General features: G+C 44.2%; 1 protein-coding gene across 11 annotated transcripts in view; it reads right to left on the bottom strand.

Annotated features, from left to right (window-relative positions):
• Nucleotides 1-22403, bottom strand: part of stxbp5l (syntaxin binding protein 5L) — a 78123-nt gene that overhangs the window by 22565 nt on the left and 33155 nt on the right. For all 11 annotated transcript variants that reach the window (XM_037487717.2, XM_037487718.2, XM_037487721.2 and 8 more), the window contains exons 4-18: nucleotides 19043-19143; nucleotides 15724-15858; nucleotides 10341-10404; nucleotides 9132-9215; nucleotides 8055-8178; nucleotides 6213-6288; nucleotides 5662-5816; nucleotides 5397-5469; nucleotides 4908-5055; nucleotides 4347-4414; nucleotides 3964-4004; nucleotides 3654-3868; nucleotides 3312-3487; nucleotides 2935-3060; nucleotides 1939-2090 (exon numbers count right to left, since the gene is read on the bottom strand). In XM_037487717.2, the coding sequence (XP_037343614.2) occupies nucleotides 1939-2090; nucleotides 2935-3060; nucleotides 3312-3487; nucleotides 3654-3868; nucleotides 3964-4004; nucleotides 4347-4414; nucleotides 4908-5055; nucleotides 5397-5469; nucleotides 5662-5816; nucleotides 6213-6288; nucleotides 8055-8178; nucleotides 9132-9215; nucleotides 10341-10404; nucleotides 15724-15858; nucleotides 19043-19143 (1738 nt within the window). The remainder of the gene's footprint in view (nucleotides 1-1938; nucleotides 2091-2934; nucleotides 3061-3311; nucleotides 3488-3653; nucleotides 3869-3963; nucleotides 4005-4346; nucleotides 4415-4907; nucleotides 5056-5396; nucleotides 5470-5661; nucleotides 5817-6212; nucleotides 6289-8054; nucleotides 8179-9131; nucleotides 9216-10340; nucleotides 10405-15723; nucleotides 15859-19042; nucleotides 19144-22403) is intronic.

The raw sequence follows: 22403 nt of genomic DNA, 5'->3' as shown, positions 1-22403 counted from the left end.
AATACACTCAGTTTGATTGACACATATATATATTATACACACGTGTGTGACGACAGCTAAAAGTGTTGTTTACGGACAGTAAACGTTGTTCCGATCCTCCCGTATTGGAACAGTACATAAAGAGAAGAGACCAGTGCCTTGTAGTTGGCGTGGCCTTCTGGAAATGTCTCCAGAGTGGTATCAACTTCAGCATCATAACGCCACCACCTGGGGCCCGACCAAAGGGCACAGGTGAAAATTCCTTCCACCTTCAAATTGCTCCGAATTGATTTTGAAGACCCAACGCTGAGAGCCTTTTAAGTGTAAAAAAATACAATGCTGTGGTTGTCAATAAAAGCACTTATGCATCAGCATGTGATTCTAAGTCACATCATATCAAAGCTACAGGGGGGGGGTCATATAATAGGAAACCTCCGTACCGTACGTTACTCACAGACCTCACATCTAAAATATCAAGGGTTATTTTAGTGTCAAATGAGCGAGGTGCAGCTTGTGTATCAGTAAACGCTTCCTGTGTGATGGATACATTAAATAAAAGCCTTCAGACACCACCACCAGGGACGCTCAGTAGCAGACGAACGGGAGGGGGGGGTCACGACGTACAGCGAGACCTCTGTGGCTTCATGGCTAAAACTCTACGCTCAAGCAGGACCGAGAACACAAAGAACAGAGGAATCAGAGGACAACATGCATAGTGATGCCAACGTGGAGTGACACGCAGCCTGTTGACATGCACTTCCTTGCAGAGTGCACATCTGTGCCAGGCAGAGACAGGTGTGACAGGTGTGTTTCTGTCTCTGTGTGTAACTTTGTGTGAGAGGAAAAGAGCAAAGAGAGCAGAGAAGTTGGTTGGACTGATGCAGGTTTTCTAATGCGGATACACATCATGCTGATGTTTGGGGACTTTACTTGTAGCTTGTACTAATAGACTAGTAAACGTCATGTAAATTGTCTCCTTATGGTTACATATGTTTACCAGAGATCTATAAGTCTTAATACATTAATACAAACACTACCGAGTTAAGCTCATTTGTTACTAGGAATTCATAGCATGCATACTTTCAATTAAGTAAAGGACCTGATGTTCTACCACAATATGGTGAGCATCAAAAGTACATATGATCCACCACAATATAGTTAGTTGGTCTCTAATACATTGTAATATCGTGACATCTTTTCTATTTTTTAAACAGGGACGGAAGCAGCATTCAGTCCTTTGTATAATTTGTATACAAGTAAAACTAGCAATACCACACAATGCTTGGTTGCTTATATATTACATTTAACTAGGAAATAGTTGGTAAGAACTGCATCATCATAAAAAAAGTAGTTATTATCTGAAAACTATTATTATTATTAATTATTACTTATTATGCATAGATTTGATACTTAAAGCAATCCTCTCATAAACTTAGTTTTAACTATACAAATGCATTTTAAAACATTTAGTTTGAAGTATGGTTAATATAATACACAAATTCCTTTGCAAAAATATTTATATCAGTAGTATAAAAAAAATACAATTGCAGTTGTAAATCAAAATATTATTATGTATTTAAATAAGCAGACTACAATGCAAGAACTGCTTTTCATAAAGCATTTTGAAAATAAACAAGAACTTGTTTAGAAACTGAGTTTATTACCAGCAACTGCAGTAAGAAATTAAGATTAATGGGATCTGATCAAAATGCCCCTAGTGCCGGGGAAGCTGTCAAACCCCTGTTGAATTGTATGGATCATAGTAAGGGCTTAGATTAGGTGGTATTGATCAAATATACAGATTGTGATTGATTCCCCCTGATAGATCAGTCCAACATTCAGAAAGACGCAGAAAAAAGGAGAGGAAGGAGACAGAGGTGGAGGACAGGAGAAAGTCTGGATCGTTGGATAATTGGTTGTGTGTGTGTGTGTGCGTGTGTGTGTGTGTGTCCGTGCTACCTGAGGTGGACTGTCTGTTCCTGCGGGGCGAGCGGGTAAGGCGTTGGTACGGATCGGCAGCTCCGTACAGATCCAGCGTCGACGCGCACAACAGGATGGTCTTCTGCAAGTAGTCCACCACGGCGAGGCCGTTACAGTTCCCCAACGCCAAACTGGACACACACACACACACACACACACACACACACAGTCACATTGGAAGATTGTTGGCTGTAATTTAGCCGTTGCAGGCCCAGCCAGCATTAGATGACGTGCACGATTTGACAAACACCAGGCCGTCGCCTGTCACCCAAGCTTGTTGTTGCCCAGCAAACGATTGGTGCATCCGTCTGGATCACTTTACATTACTGTCACATGGTCGGACAGCAGCAGTGTTGTCTGTGATTTAGAACGTTTTACAGAATGTTTGGAGGGGGCCGTGTGTCACGTATTCTATACAAACCACAACGCGACAAACGCGATTACTGCAGTACTGGAAAACCGCTAAGTGCGAAGGCGGCCGCGGTCAAAAGCCCACACTCATCCAGCCTTTCAGCACAATGAGAGCCTCGTTACACAAACAGCCAAAAAGACAATCATCGATCAAAGCCCGAAGGCTCTTCAGGGCTGCACCGCTCTCCTTTCACGTGCAATAACACCATTACGCACGCACTCACGTGACCGACTGGCTTATTGATCTCTTTGCTACTGCAATGCACACAAGTTAGTATTTGACATCTACCCTTGTCCATGACGTTTTTACATCAGCAACGCTTGCTATGGATTAGCTTTGGCTAAGCTAATGATGCTGCTATAATATCTGCGTGTTGTTACCGGGGCAGAAGAATGGTGGTAAGTTTAAGCCTCCATTGCACCATGGAAATAATCAAAGATTTCTGAGGCTTTGATCGTTATCAATTTGTGCAAAACGTCTCCAAACTATTTATCTGGTTTTGCCGCCCTGATGTGGAACCGATCGGCGCCACCGGTTCCGAATCAGCCGAGGGACTGACGTACAGGCCGTAGGCCGAGTTGATGTCCAGGCTGGTTATCTGTTGTGGAGGTTCTCCGTCTGCCCACAGCAGCTGGATGACCAGCTCCGCCTGGTAACCCGGAGGGACCCGAACCATCCGGTCCTTCACCCTGAAAACGATAGGGAGGAGAGAACCGTGGGGTGATCTCAATGATCATTCAGTGGCAATAAGTAAAAAGACCAAAAAAAAGACTTGAAACTGTTCAATTGGCGGATAATGCATTTACTGTTATTTCTACTGAGCACCGATGACCAAACGATTAGTTTAAAAGGGATTTTTGTTGCAGAGACATTGCGATGGGGTTAGGGTTTAGGGTTTAGGGTTAGGGTTAGGGTTTAGGGTTGTGCGAGGGGATCTTACTTGATGCACGGCACGCTGTCTCTGTTCCCCTCCGGCGTGGCGCTGCCCGGGCTGGCCGGGTGTTGGTGGTGGGCTTGAGGTGAGCGGGAGCCGGCCTCGGAGAAGCAGGGATGGTTTTCACTCTCAGACGGAGTGACCATGTCCTCCGTCTCACATTGTAGGCGGACCTCTAGTGACTGCGGATGACACGGACCAAAAGAACAACAACTTAATCCTGCAGCAATGAACTACATCCATTGAAGTAGCGCCGCGCAGATGCAGGTTCCCGACTCTGTCTGTAAGGCGGACTTCAGAAGACCCACCCATGAGGACATCTGGACTCGCATTGGTCTCACCACTCACCACTATCTGAGCGTTGGCCTCGTATTTGCTGAAGCGGTACAGGATGATGTGGGCCGAGATGCCAACCACGCAGAAGATGCGACTGTGGGGGCACCAGCTGACCATCTGAACAGCAAAGGGGTCTTCTTCCACCATCTCGGCCGCCCGGCCTTCCGCTGGCTTCGGCTTCTCAAAGGCTTTGGAGGTCTTCAGCTTGTACAACATCTGTAGTGTGACTGATGGGAGAAAATGGTTAAGGTTTGGTGCAAAAATCCTGCTTTGAGCTTCAGTTCAGCTCGGAAAGACAATACAGCTTCAAGATGTGACTCACTTGCAGAAGCGTCCCAAAACTTAATCGATCCGTCAGCGTGTCTGAATAAAGAAAAAGAAAAAAGAATAAATGTTAATTGACTCCAAGCTTTAAGAATTAACCACGTTCCAAATTCCCAACGTCATAAAAGTCACAGCTATCTTAGATGTGTAGCTACCTTTGATCTTGGGCGGTTGGTGATGATGATGATTACGGATTTTAAAGGTTATTCAGTGACGATAGAACAACACCCACATGCTTTAGCACCGATCAACATCTGTAAGGCCCAATGCTGTTTCCCTTTACATCCCTTTATCCCTCCCAGCAGCTCGGGCCAATGGTGGCTGTTGGTTTGGGCTTCTATGGGATTTCTATACGGGGGGGGAGGGGGGGGGGGTACGTACCCCGTAAGGATGATCTCTGGGTAGGTGTTGGAGCCTAACGTCCACAGTCCTCCGGCGACTGGCCACTCCTGACACGGTGACAGACACAGCGTTGATTACTTTAACAACTCGATTCCATCATCTTTTCTCCCTCTGGGCCTTGTTCATGAGATATTATTATATTCAAAAACACAACATAATCATGCCCGGGATTTCTGCTCTAATTTCCAACAAAACACGCTTTCATCCGTTCTGATTATAATGACTCACGTGTTGATGATAACCCATAATTTGCTTCAAGTTCATAGCAGCAATTATTTTGTCAGGCTGCTTTCTTTTACATAAAATTGGGATAATTGTGAACGTTGCAGTAACCTTGAGAGGCAAAATAAGTGGCGCGCATTGGGTGAGGTTCGCCTTCATAAAAGCCCCTGCTAACTTTTTCACAGTAACTCAAAAAAAAAACCTTCACTCAAAAGATTTTTAGATTTTCTTTTACTTTATACTTGGTTAAACGCACCTCAATTAGAGTTAATTCAGGAAAAAGAGACAGCAAGCTGATATTCTGTCTCTGTCTCTCACCTTATGGCTGTAGCCAGTCTTCTTGTGTTTGGCCCCCATCGAATAGAGGATGGGGATGATGTCGGGCGGACAGTCTGCAAAATAGGCTGTGCAAGTCACTGGAGACTCGTGGATGTCCATGGGGTAAGGGTTCTCAAAGACTGGGAAGCTGCGAGATGACATGCACATGGTTATAATGCTGTGCGCCACCTTGTCAAAAAGGGGCGAAAAGGGGATTTGAAGTAAACGGGCAGATCGTTGTTTGGTTCATTTAACGAAAGCAGAAAAACACCCACTTAATGTGCTCACTTCATCCACCATGAATAATTCAATAAGAACAAGAAATGAATTATAGGATCAGCATTACTAAAATGTCTAATCTATACCTCTCTGGCATTATAGCATATAATCAGACAGTAGGTGAGGTAAACATCATTTTATTCAACAGCTTAAATGTAGTAATCTTACTAAGGCCACCTGTCATCACATGCAGCTCTGACTGATACATACTTGCTCTGGGTCAGATCCACCACAATTAAGTCCTTCTCCAAAAGCACCACCACCGCGTAAGGCTCTTGGACCTCTGTAAGATACAAAGGCAAACTGAAAAGGATAATCCTTAATCCACATATACGTCTCAATATGTCAACTTCTCCTAAATGTGTGAAATATATTCGTTGTGCATCGGACGGAACGTGTTTCACCTCCTATTCCTTGGGCTCATTTTTGATCCACTCAAACCATAAGAAAACACGTGACGTGGTTATCGGCTTACCGTTGTTGTACGGAGTCTCGCAGAGGGCCATGAACTCCACGATGGGATGGTCCATCTCAAGCACAGTGATGGCCTTGCCGTGCATGATGGTCAAGGTGGGCCGGCGCCCCGCCTTGTCGTATGAGAGCCCCCCAGAGAAGATAACAAAAGGCTCGCTGTTGCAGCGGGAGTAATACATTAATTAATCAATTAATCAGTGAAACAAATATAATCCAATAATCCAATCAATATGTGTGTACAAATCAGATATAGTACTTTCTTCAATTTGAATCACAATGCTTTTTAACTAAAGTGTTTATTATTAATAAATGATTTAATTACACTTGCAACTCCCCAAATTAATAAAGTCCTTTTTTTTACCAACCTTTGTTGGTGTTTTTTCATTATTGGGGCGTCATAGTCAACCTTCTTGTTGATTCGCTACATGCTAAAATAACCATGTACTCCCTGTGGTTGTATTCAAATCATCATTTTTGGGCAATCACTCCTCAATCAATTTGGTATTTGAAATCAGGAAATCTGGAAGTGAGCTGTTACTTAAAAGCACGCACCTGTTCCTCGAGGTCTTGAACTCCACTTTGAGGATCGGTTTACACGACTCCTTTCTCCCGTCCTTCTGTATCTTCCCTTAAAAACAGGAAACGTCACAATAATGAATGACATTTCAATTTCAACACATTTACTGCATACTTTGGAATGTTGTTTGTTGATTTCCGCACTGAACAAATCACCAATGGGAAACTGATTGATTGACACACACACACACACACACACACACACACACACACACACACACACACACACACAGGACTCTGTGTCCCGCTCTAGAGGGAAAAAGCTCATAAACGGATGTATTTCTTAAGTAAACTTGAAGAAGGCCAAATTGTTCTAGCCTGGCTCTTATTAACTTTATTAAAAAAAAGCAGTAGAAAGCGTATTTGATGGAGATATTAAAATCCTGGCATGGGATGTGCGGTGCCCGGGTGGCTGTAGCTCTACAGGCGGTGGATTGAAACTTTGTTTTAAATAGAACCATCCAGAAGAACTTTCCTTTGAACGAGTTTCACTTTCTGAAAGCTGCCTGCTGGGTTTCATATGTCCGTTTTTGGGGAACCGCGGACCATTATCCGAGAAAATAACACAGGGTTTTTTTTGTTCTTCTGCTTTACAAAAGCGCTCACGATTATGGCTTTGATAGAAAGAGGCCGTCTCCCGGTTGGAGGTAAGTGAGACCGTGGGTTTCACCTGGTGGGCAAAGTGCTCTGGACAAAAGCCTTTCAGCCAAATGGAGAAAACATGAGAGAAAAATCACTTCTGAACTGTGATAATTGCAAAATGCATAATAACTGTAATATGCATGATTGGGCAAGTACATAATATGGTTAAACTAATTAAACAACCTTTAACAATGCTAGTGACGTGCACCTGTTCATGTACCACAGCTCCATCTTCATCACATCTATTATGTCTGTGTTTAAATCCCTATTGTATAGTTGCTAAATGTTTATTTTTACTGTACATCTGTTTTAATGTTTTTTCCGCTGTCAAATTCCATTTTATTCTCAAGAGCTGACATAATTACCCATCTTTCTTTTCCATGTGCTTTCAGCTCCGCCTTTGCATCCCCTTTCCCCTCATCCTCTGTCATGTGTAATTCAGAGTATCTGACATATAAACAATCTTGTGGCATTTAACCACATCCCGGAGCCTTCCGTCGCCCACGCCTTTCCGCTCTCGACTTCCTGTTCTGTGATTTATCCCCAGATCACTGCCAACAACGAGGGACTATTTGTCACCATAGATCTGACAAGGTCAGGAGGCCCTGCCGATGTGCAAACCACACCAGAGGATGACATGAAAAGGAGGACCAGTCAGAGGAAGAGCACATCGATTTATATCTGGCATAGATTTGTTTGTATTGTTCATTTTTGCTTGTAAACTTTTATCTTATTTGATTCCATTTCATTCTTATATCGCTCCGATCAACGAGACAAATTCCTGTGTGCGTAACATATGTGACAATAAGCGGCTTCTGATTCGGATCTTCTGAGATTCAATCAATAAAGCCATTGGGGAAGAATTTCCCACCTGATCACCCAAAATAAAAAGAAAACGACAAACGTCGGCCATCACAGCGACATTTTCAGAAACACATTCACTCACAAAAAATGTGTGTAAAAACACAACTTCAGCACCTCATTCACTCTGAAGCGGCTTCGTGTCGAAACTAAACACAATAAAACACAAACTGCTGTTGGATGAATGCGTTCCACCATGAATCCGTTCAATCAGTGCTGTATGTTTGACTTGTACTTGCTTTGGACCTTTATTTAAGCCCCAATGGGCTCACTAGTGGAAAACAGAAGGGAGAAAAGTGCGGGTGAGCGTCTCACCATGAGGGAAGGTGACCTGGAACGGCTTGGTGGTGTTTCTGAGGTTCCACATGGACAGGCTGCCGTCCGAGTGACTGCACATGAACTGCTTCCCTTCGTGATGCCAGCTGACGGAATGGATGGCCTGCACCAACGAGACGGGGGGGGGGGAATGGCTTTCATCTACCGTGTTAGACATCTAGAAGGTATGGTCACACTGTGGCGCTGCCTGATGAACCCAGCCAGCCGCAATCATACACGTTTATTGGAAAAATGTTCCCATCTGGATATTAATGTATGTAACTGTGTTTAGAAATAATCATGCACAGCTGCTCAAGTCGAAGGCGAATGAAAATGTAATTCAATACAGCCAAACGCTGCTTGTGACTCGACAGCAAGGGTCCAAACGTTTCATTAGTTAGAGTGGTCCTGCTGAAAGGCCCCTGTCCTTTTGTCCGTGGCGTTGCTTTAGCAGCCGTCTGCACAGGTGTGAGGCAGAGAGGCCACGGGACATGAAGCTAAGTGACTTCTCTCAGGAGACCAGGGTGCCAGGAGGGGAAGACGTCTACTGGAGCCTACGTGAGAATCAGGTGTATGTTTGAGTGTGATCATATAATAATAATTCTCAAAATCAACCAGAAGTCTACTGTGTATAGTGCATTTGACCAATTTAAGGCCATTCAAAGTTGAACCTTTTCCCTTAAAAGTGACCCATCCTTTTAATATTATTATCATAAAGAGTGTTTTGGGTTGTATATTTATTGTAATATTACAGACCCCCAAATAATGTCGGATAGTTTTCTTCAAATGGAAAAGACAGAAATTATAACCCCCTTAATAAATGATTATCATATGTATATGTAGAGGCATTTTAAACCCTACTCTGCATGAACATGGCTCATTTCTGTTGTAATTTCCTGTTATCGACTCACTAATGTCAAATGTGTCATTCATGCGTCCTTCTTGCTGCTGCTTTAACAAGGACTTCACACAGACATCACTGAAAGAGATCAGATGGTTTTACAAAGAAAAGGAAAAATGTTCCCTTTAGTGTTTGTGTGACCTCACGGTTGGTTTTCTTAGAACGGGGCAGCTTACCTCATCGTAGTAGATTCTGAAGTCGGCTTTCTTGCCCCGCAGGTCCCACTGAACGATCGTCCCGCTTTCAAAGCCTATGAGCAGCTGCAGAGACGAATGATCACAACGTGTCTTACTCCTCTGTCACCTCTTTTTCTTATTTAGAGTTTCACAGAGAACACCGATGTCAGATCGATCTCCGGAGCGTCATGTCTGTCCGGGAGGGGTGGAGTGGGGGGGGGGGCGACGCAATCTGATCACAGATCCGAGGAGAACGGGAGTGAGGATGGGAGAGCACGGTGGAGAAAACAGACGCGAGTGAGGTAAGAAAAAGAAAATGTCCCTCAGAAATCTGGCGGCCCGAAAGCTTTCCATTAGTCACAGAAACAGCTCGGTCCCTCCAAGACGCTCCCGCTAACACGCGTAAACGTCTTTTTGCTGCAGAAAGGGTTGAGCGTAGTCATGGCGGCATCAGAAACATGTCATCGTCACTAAAATGCTCTGTTTGATCCATTCCCAGGGTCATTGTTATGATGAACACTCGAGGCTCACTGAGACGCCTAAAGGTCGCCTAAAGGTCGCCTAAAGGTCGCCGAGGCGTCGCTGGTGTTGTTAGTCACACCTTCTCGTTTACTGGGGGGCCATTTGAAGTCATTCTCCAAGGTCGATGGTTTCTTTCTATCAAATGGTCGATTCTGATTGCTTTAGTGAGAAGAGCGCGCGTGACGTCATCAGCGCTTAACACGGTAATTTCCAACGTTTTAGGGCGGGGGAACATCAAAAGAAAAGGTTTTAATGCCACTTTCAGGAACAGTGTCTTTCGTGGCGGTGACTGACGGCAGCGTGCGGCTCGTGTCTCGTTTTCATGCTGCCATGTTTCACACAGAGGCAGCGAGATGCCCCCCCCCCGCAGCAACCTCCACCTGCCACTACTTCTAAAAAATGTGCCCGAAGCAGCGGCTTGACGCTTAAAAACTCAACTCTCCTCAAAGGGACATTAAGGGATGAGGGATGCCCACGTCGTCACTGGATCGTTTGGTGGTTGTTGTTTTTTGTTTGTGTCATGCAGGAAGGGGGGCATGCTGAGAGGGGGGGGGCTCATACAGGAAAGGCAGAGCGGGAGTTGAGGAACAGGTAAGTGAAATGGGAAAAAAAGGGGGGCATTGATTTAACTGGAGGCAGAGACCCGGGAGACAGAAGAGGACGTGTTCCTTTGATCTACCCACTCACCTTGCCTTCGTCCTTTGGGCTGTCACTCAAATGGACCACGGGTCCCGGATGGGTTTTAGTTGCTCTGGAGGAGGAGGTGAAAAAAAAAAAAAACAGCATCATTAATGCAGAGAGAGAATTCAACATGAATGAACACAGTATTAGACACGTCAACGTTGGCTATTTAGGCAGTGAATGGAGTTTCCTTTCTTTTTTAATTTAACGTATTAGCAAAGCCCAGTCTCATTGATCACAAATCAGAAGATATAGAAGATTCATTGTATGCAAAATGCTCAAAAAACAGAGGGAAAAATGAATAAACACTTACAGTATATACATATATATATATATAAAAAGTCTATTCATCTTCATTCAATAATAATGAACTAAAAGCAGAATTCTCATGGATTCATCATAAGCTATAATTACTGTGCAGTTTAATTTGACTTCTCTTTGAAATGTACTTGCGGTGCATTAGGAAAGGATGTTTCATTACGAGCTGAACAAAGAGCACCCTGGTAACCCGGGAAAATATAAATATATATATATATTTCCACAAAGAGCACCCTGGTAACCCGGTAAAATATAAATATATATATATTTCCACAAAGAGCACCCTGGTAACCCGGTAAGAAGAAGCCCCGCAGTTTCATATTATGCAAAGTCGACCCTAAATCTTCTCACTCAGGACCTAAACATCACCACCATGTCACAACCTGCCTTTTACTGCTATACAACCAAGAAGAAAAGATGACTTAATGCTGGATTGTATAGTAAAGAAATCACCCCAGAAGACACATTTGTTACTGATTGATCATCCGTCAATGAATCAGCTGATCTGATGTACGAAGCTAAAGTTAAAGGGTGACTGTGTTTTCGCTCTTTCAGTCGTTCCTGCTGCTTGAAGATTAAATTAAAACCTGAAACCACAGTAAACTCTTTATACACTTATGATCAGCAGCTAAGAAGTCATCAACGAATCATCTCCAATACCCAATAAGGGAATGTCAAAAGCTAATCCTAATCCTGCTCCCACGCACACATGCTACTGAGGCGTTGGGGAGGAGAAGCTGGAACGGGAAGCGAAGGTTTGCTTCTGTGAGACGAAGGCCGTTTCCTTTCAGACGCTTCGCCCGACTCTGGATAAAGTTTCTCTTTCAGCCCACAAGGCCGGCCTTTAAAATCCACACAAAGCCAATAACAAATGTTTTTAAGAAAGAGTGATGAATACGTTATTGAAGGCGGATTGCTGAGGCTGGCCATAGAAATGCATTCAGAGAGGTGTTGAACACAACTCTTAATAATGGCTGGGACTGTATTTCTCAAAGAAATCAGCCATTACTTTTTTAAAGCTTTCCTTTGAATATGAAAAAAAGGTTCTTTTGTTTGTCTACCCAACAACATGTGTTGCTGGTGAAGTGTTTTACTGCTTTATTTGTTTATTCTGCTGTGGCACCAGGAATTTAAGGGCCTGTTGCTCTCAAAGATGATGAGAAAGTGATCCAGTGGAGAAGCGGTCGTTGAAGGTGCCGGTGTCTCTGTGTGAGGACAGCGACAAAAAAAACAACACAAATTCTTCAGCATCTTCTGCCTGATGCTTGGAAAAAAGCAACTCAAATAGTATGTTTGAAGGATCTTTTTGTTCATCGCAGTCACCTAGAAATCGAAAACCAAGGTCGTTGAGACGTCCGGAACATGCAAAACATAGAACCATCACAGAGATTAACTCAAATGTCAAATTGAATTCTTGAATTAAACTCGGTGGAGGCACAGAATGAAAGTGCAACAAATTGTCCTCGACCCCACGACCTGTGAAGAACCAAGAACCATTTCATCTGGAAGCACCACGTGGGCCTCATGGCTGCTGTTACTGAGATGTTTGCTGTATATTTCTGTAGGAAGCATGTTTTCCCCTCCCTTCATCTTTTATTTTATTTCACTGAGGTGCTATAGAAATACTAATAACAGATTAGCAACGACTAACAGAGCGAGATTCCAATGCCTGCCTCCTCGTGGACCTTCAGCGGCCCCCGGTTCTCTTTCTGCAAATAGAAAAGGTGACTAAAAGATCCCAAAAATGAGCCATGAGGGTCTCAAGGTTTTCTCCAAACTTTTGTTCAAGGAGCAAACTCTCTCTGAGCCCCCGGGGGACACGACATGGAGACAGGTAATTGCTTTCATCACCAATCCCGTCTCCATCATGGCTTCAAAACGGAGAAGGTGCCCCGAGTGATTCTTGAGTATCGGAGCAGGAGGAGACGGCGTTCCGACACATCGGGGGCTTCTATGGTACAGAATGTGGGGTCTCAGTAATTTGATCCCCACTCACTGCACGTTTCACTATTCGTCTGGTAAGAATAATCTCAGCTTAGAATACAATTTAAATGTTAACACCTGGCGCATTGAAGCAGACGGCGTTGCTGTTGACGTGCATTTCTGCAGCGTATCCTTGCATTTTAAGGATGATAATGAAAAAAAAAGGAATGAAAAAAGGAGAATCAGGCCGAACTCATTGCTTATTTTACAATCTCAATAACAGAAACAGCAACACATGCACATGTTGGACAGAATTCTGCTCATCGCCGTGTTTTCCCACTCCCCCCCCCCCCCCCACACACCTCCCCCCCGGCATCTCGTTTTGGAATGAATTTCCCGAAGATGAAATTGTGCATTAAATATGTTGCGAAACCCCATTTGAATATCAATGAGGGGCCCCGTGCGCTGCTGTTTGGGCGCAGCGGCCCCCGGTTGAATTGTTGCTATAACGGATTACTTTGAAAGGCAACGCGCTCCGGTACGGAGGGAACGCATCAGAACAAAGACGAGAGCGAAAGACACAACTGCACACACACACACACACACACAACAAATACTGCGTGACGCACACACACACACGTAGAAAAGGTGTGTTCCGTCGCTTATTGGATGCTCACACAGAGAAGTCCCCTCTCATCCCTATTCATGTTGAGTGGAAAAACTCCCCAGTCGCTGTGGTTGAATATTAATTCTCTCGTTCTCTTCAGAAAGGTGCTGACTTGTGGAAAATTACAAATAGAGAATACATTACGGTGTATCCTAAACCAAACCCCAACACGCAGGGGGGGGAGAAACCTATTGCTAGGATGGTTGTTGGCTTTAACCACCAGGTCGGCCATCTTTGATGTGTGATGTGTGATGATGCTGAATGCAAAAGGTGTTTTTTACTTTCTATAATAAGTATATAAATACATGATGCCATCTGTCTAATCAGCATTTAGCCTGCAAACTTCCAAAAGGTCAGTAAACTGGTTGTAAAAGGTCGTGCCAGTCGACATGATATTATCGCTTTGACGCATGAATCAATTAATCCTTATGAAATGATGATTATTTTTGCTCTGAATACACATACAGACAAACCACAGGTCACAGGAGGGGAGGGGGGGGGGGGGGGGTTGTTGATCTGTATTGGCTCGGGAGGAGCGCCGTTACACACCTCAACCAATGAGAGCGTTTGGGGGCGGGCCTTCTCCCGCTGTGTACTCTGTGATTGACCTCCTCACAATAACAGGGACACTTGCTACTAAACATCGATTATTTATATGTCGATGGATTATTGATCAATAGACAGACTGTGACTAAAAGTGCTTATGTATCAGAAAACAGATTATTATGAATGTTAACCTGCCTGTTGTAATGTTAATGTTACGAACTTGTTATCCTACAAAAGACAAGATGAAACGTCAATGAATGGATGAATGAATTAATTAAGATTAATTGCAGAGATTAATGCAATTAAAAATGATAATCATTGCCCAGCACTAGTCAGACCACATGATGCACTATAAAGCGTTTCAAGCTCAGGGCTACAGAAGACTTCCACCCTCCCGATTGTGCTTTTGGGGGCTCCTTGGCTGCAGGATATTTATATCTACTGAACATCTGCAAGTTTCATTTCCTTTAATCAAATATAAAGCTAATTTAATTCAATACTCTCAAGGAGCCAACGCGCTTAGGCATGTCTCTTTCTGGCTTGACAGTTAATTTGTGCTAAAAAAGAGCAAGTTGCCCCCGACTCCCGCCGTGCAAAGAACAAAGCGTACAACAATTTGCCAACCTAATTTCCCTCAGGAAGTTATTAAGTAAAAGTGATGGTAAATGTGAGGCGTTTCCTTACCGGACTAAAGGGCTTTTACCAACTTACAATGCAAAGCACCTGGGAGCGATTAGTGCCTTGCTCAAGGGCACTTTGAGACGTGCACAGGAGAAGCCGTGGATCACAGCAATCAACTTTCTCACTAAGTGTCAAACTATTGGAGTGGGATTATACATTTGAACAACCCGTCTGATTTACTTCACATTTGTGTTGCGGTGAATTTGGTGCAAGCGGGAGCCACTCAGAATGTTTAAATACAATGGAAGGAGTTAAACATAGCGTGCTACAAAATGAACAGGTTGCACGATGCATTTGATAACCCATCGTCACTTTAGTCAGATACATTGTAACGCAACTCTTTTTTTTCCAATTATGTAAAATGTTAGCTTTCATAAAGATTAGATCTAATTTAGATTTTTATCCATCTTTAGTCAACAGACCACTTTTACTGTATTGTGATTTCCTTTTGCAGTAAAATAGTATTTGCTCGTAATTAAGACTTAAGAATTAAGACTACTCACATACCCAATCCAAGCAATGAAATGATGGAATGAAAACCGTTATGAGCAGAAAAAAGTTGTTTAAAACAAATGCAAAACCAAAAAATCGTGGCGACGAATCAAAACAGACCAAATGTCCGGTTCAAGTCCCTTTCCCTGTCTAAGCCTGTGAGGCTTTATCTGAACCCACCGGGGTCATGACCGCTCACTGCGGTGTGTGCTGTCAGGACGGCTCGGTACCAGAGTGACTCGCAGCTGACACCGCGGCGGGGGGCCGGGGGGAGGCTGCGTAGGTGGGTGAAACCAAACAGACACGCAAAGCGTTGGTGTTCTTCATGGAGCTGTTGATCTGCAGCATATTTCAGCCACAGACAGACAACAGTGCATGTTGACACGTGGAGGAAGGCTTCTGATGATTGACTGATGACGTTCCGCCTTGACGTGAGGCTTCACCTCATCTTGATGATGCGCACGACCAACTAGTTTGAGATGAACCTATTTTAACAATTAATTGGTATGGGTTGGACTCGTATTACATGTATATTTATAGATGAGCTGCCTTAACATTAGGAAAAATCTCACCTGTTAACTAATTAACTTTGAGCTGATTCACGAACGTGCCGCACCCGGAGGTGTCAGAAGGTTATGACGAAACATGTTGTAACCGTTTAAATATCAGATTTGTACCATGAAAGACATTTGACCAGACTTTAGACATCTAAACATGCTTTTAAAACGTAATTCTGTCCACTGCCCGCGGTGTGAAACTTACAGTTCTATGGCCTTGTTCCACATGATGACGTATCCGGACAGAACGAAGGACTCGATGTTGACGATGTGCGTGTTTCCGCGCTCCGTCCCCACATAAAGCCATTTACTCATGAAGGGAAGGTGGCAAAACGTGATCCTGGAGAGGGGGAAACAGAAGAGACCACAAACAGTGATTCAGTGTGTTTTAAGGATTACGAGGATCACCAGAACTGAGGTTTTCACTGATTTCTGACACTATTTTTGGGAGCAGGTGTTGTTTTTCATAAGAGTTCTGTCCACGCTGACTCATTCGAGGAAGTCATTGCCTGAAAGTGCGATCCTATTTCCGTCCTCACGAATATTCACGTCACCTCTGGCCTCCGTTTATAATGTTTATAATGAACTCCGGGATTCGTAATTAGGTATAAACAGCTGGAAATAGCTATATTATTTAAACAGTATTTTCTAATACCTTCTCTAACATGCAGGCATATCGAAAGAACTCATGATGTGAGGAGTCTTAAACCTTTATTGCTCTGACATTAGCAACCTTCATCTTCATAACACACCAAGTCACTCCTGTCCATGCTGATCACCTCATGGGCTCCAGCCCCTCAGCCCCCCCACCCAGCGAGGGGCAGGATTATTAGATTGAAGACAAATGAGATGGCAGACAATTCGATAAGGATTTTAGGTGCTCGGGGAGATGACAATATTATAACTGGCGGGGGGGGGGGGGGGGGGGATTATGCAGTCATTTAGTACTGGCACACAACATTTACATATTTCTTTGTTTGATGACCTTTGAGGGTGAGAAGGTCTAATTATTTTTACACAGATAGCAACAGACGACATGTGAGACTCTTCATGAACTTCCTGGTGTCCGGGCACAGGGGGGGTCTGAGGGTGATCAATGTTCTGTCCCTGTGTGCAACTGTTCATCAATGGCCGCCCTGTTTAAGACATGCCCGCAGGAACCCAGTGAGTCATAATGTTGTTCCAGTGAAATGAATGGGGCCTCCACAGAGGAGCCTCTTGGCTCCGGTTAACTCCGCTTTGAGAAAAATGTCTCACGAGGGGTCCGATAAAATATGTGGGTTTTGTGGGGGAAAACTTCAATGAAAGAAAGGATAAGAAACATGAAATAGAGACGGAAATTGGGAGATAGTTGTAGTTTTGTCAGACCAGGCACCATCAATTGTGGGGACGTGGGTCTGGCCGCCAGCTGACTGCTACCCAGGAGCTTAATTAAGTAAAGAGATTTAGAGATGAATTGAATTGGTGACCTCATGTTGGGAACCTGGTCATTTCCTCTGCAGGAGACGTGACACAATAGCTCCGGGAACTCATGTTGGATAACGCAGAAGCACAGAGGCTTACATTAGCTGGAAAAGGAAATACAGAAAGTTGAATGTATTAGACGGAGGTGTTTGTCAGTGCAGTGTTTCTCGAACACGAGACGCTGGCAGTTATCACACAAACGATAAGAAGTCATTCTTTGGGGGGGGGGATCGTTGGGGGTGTGAGGGCGTTGATTGTCAGATAGTCAGCCCGCAGAGACGGAGCCTAAACGGCAAGTCGCCTCTCGCAGGATGACTCACGCTGCTCTTTTTCTTCTGTTCATCATGAGACTGAATCGGCTTTTAAATGCAAAACATTCCTCCCCACCTTCACCTCCCTGCACCGTCTGTGTGGGCATGTGCACAGTCAAGGGTTCAGAGGGTAGGGCAGAGGGAATGGACCGGTGGATGTGATGATTCAAAGGAAAAAAGGGATGTTTCACTGCGAGCAGGACGAGGCACGGCAGCGAAATATGTTTCAATTAATTGCATCCTTGAAACAGAACAAAACGTTTGAGGTGAGTCACTGAAAAATTAGTTTTAGACTGTAAGTTATTTAAATAATTACATCCATCAGCACCGTTCTGAATCCTGGAAACAAAATAACTAAATGATTCATTCATTCTTTACTTGTTTTGTTTAAAAAGGCGTGCAGGCGTATCCGTCCCAGATTCAGCCGTTCACGCGTCTAAAGTTTAAAGGACATAAACATAAATAAAGCAGAGTGCTGGTTGGAATGAACGCGGCCTCGGTCCACATCGTGTTTAATGTGTTTTTGCAGTTGAGAGAAAGCTTTCTTTTTTCTTCTCTCTCTTCTGGTGACGGAAGGTTCCAGTGGAGGAAAATTACAGCCTGTGACTCCCGTCTTTGAGCTGTAATTGCAATCAGGTTACGTTGGCAATCACATGCTCCCGTCAAAGTTAAACCTGGAATTAATTCTGCGATAGTGAATTTTTCATGACATTGTCCTTCCCTTTCTGCAGCTCATTTGCCTTTTGATTGCACTTTAAATTCCGTCACATTTCGCTGGCAACGCTGTCATTAAACGTCCCACGACTCCGACATCACACGCAGCAAATCATCTGGCAGCTCCCAGGAATACAAAAAGTAGAGACTGACAATAAATTATTTTTCAGTTTAACTTAAATATGAAGCACTTGAGGAAGAGTAATAGAGCAGACAAAACACTGGTCAATGAGCCGAATGAATGAACCCAATGCACTTTTGGAGGTGAGGCAGTAAACTAAATGAACTGTAACCCATCATCTCTACGTTTAATCCTAAAACATAACACGAGATATACTCAACCCAACTCGCACCGACACACACCTTCAGCCTTTGATATTGCAAACAACACAAATAGTGGGGGCTGCTTGTGGGCTCTGATGGACTCCTGCCTCGGGCCGGGCCCCCAGACTCAAGCAGGACATGGGGGAAGGTTGTTTTTTATTATAGCGCCGGCACAACTTCCCACGTCTCCAAGCCAGAGTGCTGTTATCCTGCATGTGTCGTATGGCTGGTTTTTGGAGAAGTGGCTCATCCCCCCCCCCCCGTAAAACACACCAACCCGTGTGTGTGTTGTCAGGATGGCGGGCGGCTGTCGACGCGTCGAGGAGGGATGGATTCAGCTGCCGGGAAGTCAGCTCTCGCAACCCCGCAGCGGTGTTAAGGAGGTGGGGGGGGGGGGGGGGGGCGCTGAGACAGAAGAGAAAGCTTCAACTAATTAAAAGCATCTTGGAAAATCTCGGGCCGATGCCGCGGCTGAGGGATGGTTCGGCTCCCAGTGCATGCTGGGTAATTGGGGAAGTGGTTTCTGTGTAGCTATCTTTATATTTATTATTTGATGCTATAATAAAAGAAGCATCGTAGCCTTTTGTGTGTTTTTGGACTCCTGCAGCTCGTGGGGTTTTGGGGGCTTTATCCCTAATATCTTGTGCTCCGACCTCATTCGTGACATGTTCCCCATGTTTGTTCTTTTTAGCCAGTGGGTCTGATGCTTACCTCTCTCTATTGAACTTCAGTGAATGGAGGACAGCCGGTCGCCTCTGACGGAGATTCCACAGGTGAAGCGTGTCATCGGCACAGGCTGTGACCAGCGCTCCCTGAAGGTAAAGAACAAACAAGGACACAGAGCCTTCTATTAACCCACCGTCTGGAGCCCTGGTTAAACACGCTGTAAAAACATGATCCAAAGAGAATACATTCTTGTGAATTTAGTAGAGATGAATGCAGGGACCCGTCTAAACACCAGAGAAGAAGACACAAAATACACTTGTATAGTAAATACTGCAGCTTCATACATTGTAAAAACGTTGTTCTTTGAAGAGATTCAGAAGATTTGAACAAATCAAAAGAACAGATCCATTGAGCCCGTCTCTGACCTCATAAAGTCAACGTCATCTCTTGTGACATTTGTTGGTTGGTGCAAACAAACATTGTGGCGTGTAGGACTGACTGAGAAGAAGAAACACTGCGCGGTGGACGGTGCGGTTATAAGCAGTTATAAGCGGTTATAAGCGGTTAAAAGCAGTTATAAGTGGTTATAAGCGGTTATAAGCGGTCTTCGCTTCAGTTTGGAATCCCGTGGAATCTTATAAAATTGGATGAGGACTGCAGAGGGAAGTGTTTTTTTCTGAAATGATGTCAGCTGGTTTGTCAGCAAATGAAATTGCATCGCTGTAAAGACGGCAGCCCACAGAGAGTAAGCTTTAGATTACACACTTAATAGTGGGATTAAAGGCGGCACACTGCGAGGGAGGTGGAAATTATTCTTGCCAGGGTTTTCCATATTGGGGGAATGTTTTATCCCCGGTCCCTGAATCTCTCACTATCGATTGCAAAAATATTTATTTTGTTATAAAAAGGTAAAATGTTAACTGGGCCGTTGTGTGAAGGCCTTATGAGAGGATTAAAAAACACAATTCTAACACACAATCCTCCTTTCGCCCACAACTACATGTAAAAGAAAGAAGCTTACCTAAATCTCACATCTGACCCTCAACTGAGGCTTCTTCATTAAAGCCAAAGTGAGCAAAGAAACCTCGTTCATGACACTGAACACAAACAGGTTTCCTAAATCAATCCAACAGGAAATGAAGCATGTAAACATTTGCAAATTTTCCTCCTACTGCCTCATATTTCGTTTGATGACTCTCTCCACTGATATAAAAAATAACACGATTCATTTTTGGCCTCGTAAAGCACTACTGATGGGGGATGCGTGGATGATTACATGGAACCTATTAGCCACAAATTGGGACATGAGAATGCCTCGCACAGGCTTAGTCGTCCCCTTTTTGTTTTTTTTTCCACGTACAATTTTAATGAATCTCTTTCATATCTGCACTCTGATATTCTCCTCACTCGGTAATTTGAACAATTAAAATCGAATCTCCTTTCACAGTGGATCCGTTTGAACATTTCCTCCCTGTGCCGACACAGTTTGTTTCTGTCGCCTGGAGGAGCAGGAAGTCACACGTTTAACCCACAAACCACCAGAACCACAGCTATCCAGTACTAAACTGCATGGATGCTGATCGTGAAGAGTCACACCAGGCGGGTAGGAGGGACGACGGGAGATGGCCAACAGGGTGGCGGCCAGGTCCACATCTGTAGGATAATTGTCCCGATGTGACAGGCGTTTACAATACACAGCATGGGCTAAAAAGGACAATCAGGGCCAAGAGAACAATCCCATTACCTTCCTTCTCTGAAGTTAAATACCGATGAAGAATGTCATATTTCTAACAAGTAGGATTCTTGAACCTTGATGTTACTTTATTGCTCGATCTTTTGTGCATCCTAATGAAATATAACAACCACAAACCTTCGATAAGGGGATTTTAGGGAAGTTTAGAGATTCCAATCCAGCCACCCCAAAGAATTTAAACAGTTGAAAACAACATCTGATCATTTTTGTAGGTTAATATCAGGCTGAACCATCTATGAACAAACATCTTTAGGGTGCCCCTGCATACTCCACCTTCAATCCATCCATCCAAACAGCCCCCCCCTCCACCTCCTACACCGCCACCCCCTCCTCTCTCTGACCTCATCTGACACCAATCCACAGCTGCCCCCTCACACTCCTTAGATGTTTTATTCATTCAGCAAAATCAGGAATTCCGAAGAGGGAAACAAACAAATTAATTAGCCTCTTCATTCCCTCGGCACACAACCGTGACATGTTATGAGAGGACTGAATGATAAAAGGATTGAATAACTACGCGTGTCCTGAAGAGTCCTCTCACGTTGGCACATCGTCGCATGTCAGGAGGCCGCTCAGAACATCTAGTCATTGTCAAACAATGAGAAGAACTTCAGAAGTCACTGTGATTTGCTTTTGTTTAATACAATAGAAACACAGTGTACACTGCAGACCCACACACACACACACACACACACACACACCGCATGCAGAACTCAATTAAAAATGACACACTTAACCCCACTAACCCTTAAGTTCTGATATCTTTGAACTGCATTATAAATTGTATTACATTAAATTCAGGCAACAACTCAATCGGGTTTAGTAAAGAAAAGCAGAAATAAGACCCAATTCAATTTCTTCTCCCTCCGGAGTTGCAAAGGATCAAATCTCCAGCCGGAAGCTGGCGATTGTAAAGACGAGTGGAGTGCAGCCGGCTAGGGACCTCTGTGACCTCCGTGACCTCTGTGACCTCTCCCAGTTACCATTACAGTCGCACACTCAGGCCTTCCAAACAAACGGAGGGGGGGGGGGGTTTGTGGGAGAAGAAGGAGGAGATTGATTGACGAGCCCCATTTTCCCCGCCCGGTGAGGAGGCTGCACAAAAAGGCCTCGTCTGGACTCCAGCTTCTCAGAGCAGACGGAGCTCCAAGCCAAGTCTGCGAGTCACACCCACCCCTACAGCGTCTCCCCGGCCTTCTATGCACCACCTCTGCAGCACAACCGCGTTTCATGCGAAGCTTCCGCTATGTGTTTCTTTTTTTTTCTTCTTTTTTTTTGGCCCGGAGCCGCGCGTCGTCATAAGCAACGGCAGCTTTGGCTCGCCTCCGGCGCTCGGCGAGGACACTCAGACGCCGTCGCCAATCCTCGGCCGATGGGCGACAAGGCACTCCATCACGTTTGTTTCATCAAAGGCAATCATTTTTAATGTTCTACCACCACATATATATTGCTTTTTTTGTTCTGTTTTATTAGTTATTGACACAAAGCCAAAAGCAACATTTCTGCACAACGAACGACAGAAGAATAGAACGCTAACATTTTCCAGAGCAGCATTCACGCTCACGACCAAATACACAGTTTAAAAGATACTCAAATGTGTTATTAGACCCACACACACTCACACATACAAAGCCAATACCTGTCACAGCAGGA

This window comes from Pungitius pungitius, chromosome 10 (assembly GCF_949316345.1).
Source record: "Pungitius pungitius chromosome 10, fPunPun2.1, whole genome shotgun sequence".
NCBI lineage: Eukaryota > Metazoa > Chordata > Actinopteri > Perciformes > Gasterosteidae > Pungitius > Pungitius pungitius.
The sequence above is the reverse complement of the archived record's forward strand: the minus strand, read 5'-3'. Positions and strand labels throughout refer to the sequence as shown.